The sequence below is a fragment of the Neoarius graeffei genome, chromosome 7 (genome assembly GCF_027579695.1).
Source record: "Neoarius graeffei isolate fNeoGra1 chromosome 7, fNeoGra1.pri, whole genome shotgun sequence".
In the NCBI taxonomy this organism is placed as follows: Eukaryota; Metazoa; Chordata; class Actinopteri; order Siluriformes; family Ariidae; genus Neoarius; species Neoarius graeffei.
In genome coordinates, this window is record NC_083575.1 from 39,047,154 (window position 1) to 39,056,422 (window position 9,269).

Sequence of the window (9,269 nt, forward strand, 5' to 3'; positions counted from 1 at the left end):
GACACTGGCCGCTCCTGGAGTATGAGGAATGCATGTTGTAGTGTGTGAAGTGGCCTTGTCTCTCAGCTCAACTTTCACTCCAGCTCAAATTGCCCTTCAGTGCCCCATGAAACAGTGAGTCAGGGAAAGGAGGATTACACCATACAGACAAACAAAAAGGAAGAATTTGAGTCAGACAACCAGATATATGCAAATACCACACACAATGTATGTAAATCAGGCATCTGAACTACTTTCCCCGTAAATATGCTTTGACATGTGAGGCCATTTAGCATGTATTTTCTAAAAGCTGACCACACCACATCATAGTGTTGCTAAGCACATACCTCGCAGTTACTCAGGTTGATCAAATCCCTGCTGTATCAGACAGGACGGAGAGACAGGGATATAGAAAGAGACTGATTTAATGAGAGAGACAAACGGAGAGGAATGAGCTCTGCTAATCTTCACTGACAGCCATGGACAGGAAAGAGTAGGGGGGCAGTGGCAAATGAATCGTCATACTCTACTCTGTTGACAGTTGTGAACTCTTAATCAGATATGGTAAATAGTGCATTTGTTAGTGCATGAATTACAATCCTGATTCCAAAACATTGGGATGCTGTGTAAAATGCAAATAAAAACAGAATGCATTGATTTGCAAATCCTTTTCGATCTATATTCAGCTGAACACAGTACCTCAACAAGATATTTAATGTGCAAAGTGATAACCTTGATTGTCTTTTGTGAATATACACTCATTCTGAATTTGATGCCTGCAGCATGTTCCAAAAAAAGTTAGAACGGGGCATGTTTACCACTGTGTGACATCCATCCATTATCTATAGCCACTTATCCTGTACAGGGTCGCAGGCAAGCTGGAGCCTATCCCAGATGACTATGGGCGAGAAGCAGGGCACACCCTGGACAAGTCGCCAGGTCATCGCAGGGCTGACATATAGAGACAAATAACCATTCACACTCACATTCACACCTACGGTCAACTTAGAGCCACCAATTAACCTAACTGCATGTCTTTGGACTGTGGGGGAAACCGGAGCACCCGGAGGAAACCCACGCGGACACGGGGAGAACATACAAACTCCACACAGAAAGGCCCATGTCAGCCACTGAGCTCGAACCCAGAACCTTCTTGCTGTGAAGAGACAGTGCTAACCACTACACCACTGTGCCACCTCTGTGTGACATCACCTTTTCTTTTAACAACACAGTAAGTAATTGGGAACTGAAGACACTAATTGTTGACATTTTGACTATCAAATTCGTTCCTATTCTTGCTTGATATACAACTTCAATTTCTCAACAGACCGGTGTCTCCATCGACATATTTTGTGCTTCATAATGCACCATAGTACATTTTAAATGGGAGGCAGGCAGGCCAGTTTAGCGCTCGCACTCTATTGCTCCAAAGCCACACTGTTGTAACATGTGCAGAATGTGGCTTGGCATTGTCTTGCGGGAATAAACAGGGACATCCCTGAAAAAGACATTGTCTGGATGGCAGCATTTGTTGCTTCAAAACCTGCATGTATCTTTTAGCATTAATGGTCCCTTCACAGATGTGCAAGTTACCCATGCCATGGGTGCTAACATACCCCTATACCATCACAGATGCTGGCTTTTGAATTTTGTGCCAGTACAATCTGGATGGTCCTTTACTTCTTTAGCCCAGAGGACACAACGTCCATGATTTCCAAAAACGATCTGAAATGTGGACTCATCAGACCACAGACCACTTTTCCACTTTGCGAATTTGAGGATTTGCAAATCACTGCATTCTGTTTTTATTTACATTTTACACAGCATCCTAACGGGCGGCATGGTGGTGTAGTGGTTAGCGCTGTCGCCTCACAGCAAGAAGGGCCGGGTTCGAGCCCCGTGGCCGACGAGGGCCTTTCTGTGCGGAGTTTGCATGTTGTCCGCGTGGGTTTCCTCTGGGTGCTCCGGTTTCCCCCACAGTCCAAAGACATGCAGGCTAGGTTAACTGGTGACTCTAAATTGACCATAGGTGTGAATGGTTGTCTATGTGTCAGCCCTGTGATGACCTGGCAACTTGTCCAGGGTGTACCCCGCCTTTCGCCCATAGTCAGCTGGGATAGGCTCCAGCTTGCCTGCAACCCTGTAGAACAGGATAAAGCGGCTACAGATAATGAGATGAGACAGCATCCTAACGGTTTTGGAATTGGGGTTGTAAACTTGATGGTTGAATTACAATCCTAAAAAATGTTTTACCCCCAAAAAAGATAAAACACTTTGGAAAAGTATTTGCCCAGTAAAGCCTATTATAATCAATTGTGGCCCTTGACTGTGTAAAAATGGCCATAGTGCCAAAGAAGCTAAATGTCCTTTGTTTTATTTCAAACTGTTTTAAGGTATTGATCTATGAAGGGAGAGTGACCTTTTGCAAATTTGTATTAAATCAGAGTGCTTTAGAAAATCAATAAAATACTAATGTTTGGCTGGATTTCAACCTCTGATCTGGTGCTGACCTCTGACCTCCGACCTCTTACATGAATAAGCAATCCTGAGAGCGAATTGAGTTTCTCCCTTGCTCCTCCTTACAGAAAACCAAGCGGGACGTCAATAACTTTGACCAAGACTTCACACGCGAAGAGCCTGTGCTTACTCCTGTAGATGATGCCATCATCAAACAGATCAATCAAGACGAGTTTAAGGGCTTCTCCTACTTTGGTGAAGAGTCTGTGTCCTAGGATTTAAAAATTTCATCTCCTACATTCCTCCATCTGCTACACAGTGGTGTTGTTCACCTTTAAGGACTGAATGAAGACCATCTACAGTGTGGGTTTACATGTTTAATTAAAAGCTGCTCATGCAGTTTTTTTGTTTGTTTTTGATTTCCAGATTCTAGGATTTTTATTTTAAAGAACACAAAGAGTCTTTCAGCTGAACAAGTCAATGCAAGTCTGTACAATCATATTCACACAAAATACACACATGTATGCCTAAGCAGAAACTCTGTTCAGAACATTAAAAAGAAGCCCAAGTACTTTACTCTAATAATGATTATAATAATAACTTTGTTAATTATTATATTATCAACCAACCAGATTTTTGGAGGAGTACTTTGCATTCATTTGAAGATTCTCAATTGAAGCAGTACGTGTTCATTTTTCAAAGGCTTACATGCAACTAGTCTTTTAGAATCAGTCATTATTTTCTATCAGGAATTAGTGTTATCGACATAATTTTAAGCGACCAGTTGAGTCAGCATTAGCCTTATATACATATACAGTAGGGTCCAAAAGAGATTTTTTTCATTTAAAATTGGAAATCCAAACAGAAGATTTTGGAAATTTGAAATATTTAAAATAAAGAAAGTAAATGTTCAATATCTTGAATATTTACTATTCAAGATACTGCACTGTTTCTAGGTCCCTATTTAAATTTAGGCAAATTTGTGATATTGGCTGCTTAACTCCTTGGTACAAAAGGTCAGATTTTCCTCATGCTTAATCTCTTCTACTGAAGCCTGTGTTCAGATGACACGCCAATGAATCCTACTTTTTGCTCAAGTTGTCAACAATATCAGTTGTAATGAAAATTATGTTAAATTTAAAAAGGAAAACAGAAGCATTTTCACTAGTGGTCTAGAACTTTGGAACCCACTGTGTGTGTATATGGTGGCCTAAAGTATTTAACACGTCAACAATTAAAAAAAACAACTCAGTGTTAAAAAAATACACAGTCAAATAAATATTATATTCCAATCTATAAATAAAGTTATGTGAAATAAAGTGGAATGGCACAGGAAAATCCACTGCTATCAGTAAGAAATAACTGATTCCACTAATTATGCTAATTAAAATCACCTACATTAGTGCATACCGCGAGCTGGCCTAGTGGTTAGCATGTCCGCCTCTCGACTGGGAGATCGTGAATTCTACTCGTGGTCGGGTCATACCAAAGACCATCATAAAAAATGGTGCCTACTGCCATCTGGCAAGGCATGCTGCAATACAGATGTGAGTAGGGAAGTCAAACTCTTGTGGTTACCAGAGGACTAACCCCCCACTGTAACCCTAACTGTATAGACGAGAGGCCAAGGGCTATCGAAACAGAGATCGGTGCCCCACCCATGCGCCTCAAAGAGCTGGTTAGTACTGGGACAAGAGACTGCCTGGGAAGACCAGATTCTGGCGCGGAAGGGACTTTGACATTAGTGCATGTTGGTAGGTTAGTACTTTCAAAATGTTCTTAAAAGCACCACTAGGGCCAATATCCACAACATCTTTTGACCAACCAGGCACATACAGTATCTCCTTGCAAGATTTCTGACTGAGCAGTTAGAAAGTTAGTCAGAAGAATAGCTCAAGAGCCAAGGACAACTCGAAAAGAGCTTCTGAAAGACCTGTAAGCAGCAGGATGCAGTCTTCATAGGGAACACTTACTGAAGAAAAACCATGTGAAAGCTCGTTTGAAGTTTACTACAAAACATTTGGAGAAGCCTGTAGATTATGGGGATTATTATGGCCAGACAAGACAAAAATCAAACTTTTCGGCAATGATATGATGCACCATGTTTGGAAGTGAAATGTGTCTGCATATGACTCAAAAAATATTTTACCTCCAGTGAAGTTTGGAGGTGTAAGCATCCTGGTATGGGGCGGTTTCTCTTCTCATGGTACCAACAGAATGTACTGGGAAATTCTTGAGAAGAATCTGTTGCCATCCACCAAGACAATGAGGATAAGATAAGATACGAGTGGACCTTACAGCAGGAGAGTAATCCTGCAAAGGAGACTCAACTGGTTCCACAGGAAGAAAATTAAGATGTTGCAGTGTCCCAGTCAATCACCACACTTTGACCCAACAGAAAATGTGTTGAATGAACTGAAGCTCAAGCTTCACCAGCAGGCTCCCTGAAATCTTCAAGATTTAAAGTGTCTGTGTAAAAACCCCACCTGAACACTGAGAGGGATTCATTTCTTCATACAAGAAGCATCTGGAAGCCGTCATTACAAACAAAGGGTTCTCCAAATTTCAGTTAACGTGTTCAGTACTTCTCTCCTGTGTCATTCCACTTTATTGCGCATAATTTTTTAAACAGATAGAAATATTACAATTTCTTTAGGTGTACAGGTGCATTGCATTAGTACCAATGTCTGGTCTACATTTCATAAGAATCACTGCATAGGAAATATTTAAAAATGATTTTAAAAAATATTGACGTTGAATTCTTTTTTTCCCCCCTGAAGATTCAATACATGTTGAATATACACTACATCAGAGCCAGTATTCAGACTTCTGGTCCTGGTACTAAAGGAATCAAGTGTTGGTGGATCTGAGGCTGTACTTGATTTCTCCTGAATGTCACATCTGCAGTGTAGCCCTTCCCTTGTTCTGTAAAACCAAATGTAGGCAAACTACAATTAAAGGTGTAGCTCGTTATCTTGCTTTAAATTCAGGGGGATGTTTCCAAAAGAATCCAGAAAATTTGCCAGTGGTGTTTGATTCACTGGTAGGAGGATTTCTGAGCTGCCTTTTGGATCAACCTTACCTTAGAAGTGTTGACTTTAACTCATGCCATTCAAAGTGTTTGTGGAAATGATTGTGTCTGTCTTTTTTTTTGTGAGAGTGATTTTGAGAGGGCACGTGTCTCATGAGTGTATTGAGTGTATTAAATGTATTTATTTTTTTAATTATTATTACTGGGCTGTCTTATTGTCAGTTGAATAAATTTTCTTCACTGAACCAAGGCTCAGGATTGTGAATGAGAGATCAGTACCTATTCACATCTGTCTATCTATAGAACATGTCCTGTATATAAGTCTAAGGTCTAAATAATGGCCTTATCTGTTGCATGGTCATGAAAACAACAATATAGTACTAGAATATGAATATGAGTAATTTACTGTCCATGTGCAATAAACTGTCTATGGGTGTCTCATTTGCATATGACGATTATAGTTTTCTCCTCTTTCCTCCTTCCCCTTTCTTTTATCTGTTCTTTCTCTCAGTGTCATATAATTTGATGATTATGCTAATTAATCTTTACTGGTGACTTTTTCAGTTGACCAGTGCAGAGGGCACTTTTCTTCTGCTAGCGCAAGTGTACCTTGATGTACATCAGTGTATTTATTTGGGGGTAAGACAACTTTCCCAGTTTGCACTCAGTTGCTATATATTTAGGGTCATAACTGAATGCATCTGTGCTAATGTTGGTTGGAGTGGAGCAGCTGGAGGTGTAGCTTTTAAAATCTAGTGACAAATTGGCATTTTCAAACTCACATTGGTCTAAAATTGCACTTTTGTTCTCAAAATAATTAAAATGTGGGTCATGTTTCTTAGAACCTGTTTTTGTGTCTGTACACTATATAGGTTTTTCCACTTCAACCTAAAGATGATATATCTCCCAAATATTACATAAATACAACAAGCTGAATTATTGTATCCTCAAATAAGAACAACTTGGCTATTTAATGTAAATCTGGCAGTTGGGCAAAATTATACCCAGAACATTATAACAGAGCTCCATACTTAAGAGAATATGGTAATGCATCAACCTGATTTTTGATGGCTTTTGCGACCGTACAACGTCCGTACACACGAACGATGTACGTGTACCACCACAGGGAACCCGATTGTAAGTGCAAGGCAACGTATCTCATAAACACTTGACCATTGGACAACAAAATTTGTATTTTTATTTACATAAGCTAGATGAGTTTTTATCCAGCGCTTCTTTTTAATTTGCTTTAAAAAAAAAAAAACATGGGATTATTTATTAACACATTTTACACTCATTGGGAGCTCCACTTTTAGTCAGTGCCTAAATATATATTTTTGGTCAAACAAAGCAAATTTTTGAACATCAAAAACAAAAAAACTAATTCATTCCTGAACCAGTTTTACTCCAGTTATAGACATGAGGATTTGTCCAGTAAAAGCCATCGAATGGTACAGGTGTGAGTGAAGTTCTGTGAGCCAGTCAAGTATTCTTAGAATTAATTATTTTATTATTATTATTATTATTATTATTATTATAAGAAAAATGCTTATGTTTCTGGACGCATACTTGGATGTGAAAGTGATTGAGGGTTGATTTGATTGAATGTTGCCAAACCACACCTTTTTGACAGTGTATTCATTGTCCTCCACATGCCCTTTTTTACAACTATGCTACTCTACACCAGGTTACTCCATAAATATATAAATAAATGATAAAAACATGAACAACAAAATACCATAACATCACAGTTTAACTCCTTGATGTTGCAGACTATTATTCAGTTTTTACATTATCATGAAACCTATCATGCAGTAACCAAAAGAAATTATTCAAAACTAATGTCAAAAGTTGTGTAAGTAAGAAAGTGAGCAATGTTTGCAGAAGCTCGTGGGTCCTGGAAGTTTGAAGCTTTGAGTCACGATCACAAAAATGATAAAGACTGTCGAAGTGTTTACAGCACAGCATTACTTTCCTATTAACGTCTTCTTTACTATTTTATTGCAAAGCTGTCTTCTTTTTCAGATACATTATTCTGAGACTTCTTGTGAACATTTCTTGTCCCACAGCAAAGACTCCCACTACAACACCCAGACTAGCTTTAGCCATAATCTTACTCCTTTTTGACAAGTAATAAAATTGCATGTGGTTCATCGGTGGGCTGTCAGTTTGTGTGTCTTTGCATTGTTTTGCTGCTGCTGCTGTTTTCACTGCACTTCTGCAAAGGAGTCCTCACTACTTCCTTGCCAAATCTGCCTAGGGTGTTACACATTTTAAAATATTATGATAAATGTTTTATATATACAGAAGACTCGAAATAGGAATCACATTCAGGCTGTTGTACACATTAACAAGTTCAAACAAAATAAGCATATATACATGTCTACAGGAAGTACCTCTTGGGACAGTGCAAATCTATCTCTGTCTGATTGCGTATTATGTATGTATAAACAGAGGTACAGTGCAAATTAATGTAAGTTATGTGTATTATATCACTGTAAGTATCATACATGTGTATGTAAGCATTTTCTTTCATTGTATTGTGTTGTGAAACTGTACAGTGTGTCACACAACTTTTTTTTAAATGTTTTTTTTTCCCTCTGGCCTTTCATCATTGCCATGTTTAATGTACGCATTTTATTGTGCCAAATGTACTGTACTCAAAAGATGTGAATGTGGATTGTTTATTTTGGAGCCTATTAAATAAGATGGTCTTAAAACTACAGTCATTGTTCCGCTTGTAAAGACTAGTGTGTTTAATACACACACCTGATACACACGATTATTCATATCAAAGAGAAGACTGGAGCTGGTGTATAAATCACTTAATGTTAAATATTGTTGTGACCTTTGTGAACCTTAAAACACCTTTTTATTATTTTTTTTTTCTGGGAAATTAGCAAGATGTGTAAGTTGTCACTGCTGAATCTGAGTTAGGGTTGAACATGTGACAGGCAACTGTTCCTCTGTTACGCAACAAATAAAATAAATCAGGTTCCACTATGGCAAGATGGGCCAAACTAATTACAGGAGCGTAAATAAAACCTTTTCACAACAGCTAAGAAACTGAGCTTGTGACAGATTTTAGTGTTGTGTCAGAAGTAGACCTTTTTTCCCCCAGAAATTGCAGGAACAGCTTTTAGGAACAGCTGCTTGCGCATTGTATCTCACGTGCAGCGAATGTTAACAGTTAACATTAGTTATCTAGCAGCTTGCTAGGTTCTGTAGGTTACGTGTGTGTGTGTGTGTGTGTGTGTGTGTGTGTGTGTACTAAAAAGACACTAAATGTGACAGACTGACACTCTCTTTCATATATCATCAGATGGCCAACTCAGTGTCATGCAGCCACGCCCTCGTCTCTGGTCCTAAGTCGAAGAGGTCAGCTTCTGAGGGTGGGCTGTATAGGGGGCAGCCGGTGATTATGTGCTCGGCAGTCTGTTCAGGTTCGCCACACTTGCATGCCGCACTGTCCGATAGGCCTCACTTCTTCAGAGATGACTTGACGCGGCTGACCCCAGTGCGTAGACGATTCAGCGAGGTCCACAGGTGGCGTGGCAGGTCTTCTCCTTTTACACCGCCTCCTAGGTCCCTGATGTATCATTGGATGCAGGAGGACCCAGCCGTCACCCACGTCTGTTTCCAGGATGCTGCCAGCCAGGCGTCTCTGGACAAGTCCTCAGGGATAGACTGTAGCATCTCTTATGCTGCCTTGTTGTAGGGATGGCGAGACTTGAGCCTGCCTGGTGTTATTGTGGCTTTGTGCAGGATGTGCCAATCATACTTCCCGGCTTTTCTTGCCAGG

The 9,269-nt window shown here is 39.6% G+C and overlaps 1 protein-coding gene across 3 annotated transcripts in view; it reads left to right on the plus strand.

Moving 5' to 3' along the window:
- The window catches only part of prkceb (protein kinase C, epsilon b), a 253,399-nt gene extending 245,207 nt beyond the window's left edge, over positions 1-8,192 (plus strand). For 2 of the 3 annotated variants that reach the window (XM_060925608.1, XM_060925607.1), the window contains exon 15: positions 2,565-8,192. In XM_060925608.1, the coding sequence (XP_060781591.1) occupies positions 2,565-2,711 (147 nt within the window). In that variant the 3' untranslated portion in view covers positions 2,712-8,192. The remainder of the gene's footprint in view (positions 1-2,564) is intronic. The other variant, XR_009655046.1, reaches the window with a different exon arrangement.
- Positions 8,193-9,269: the final 1,077 nt, after the last annotated feature.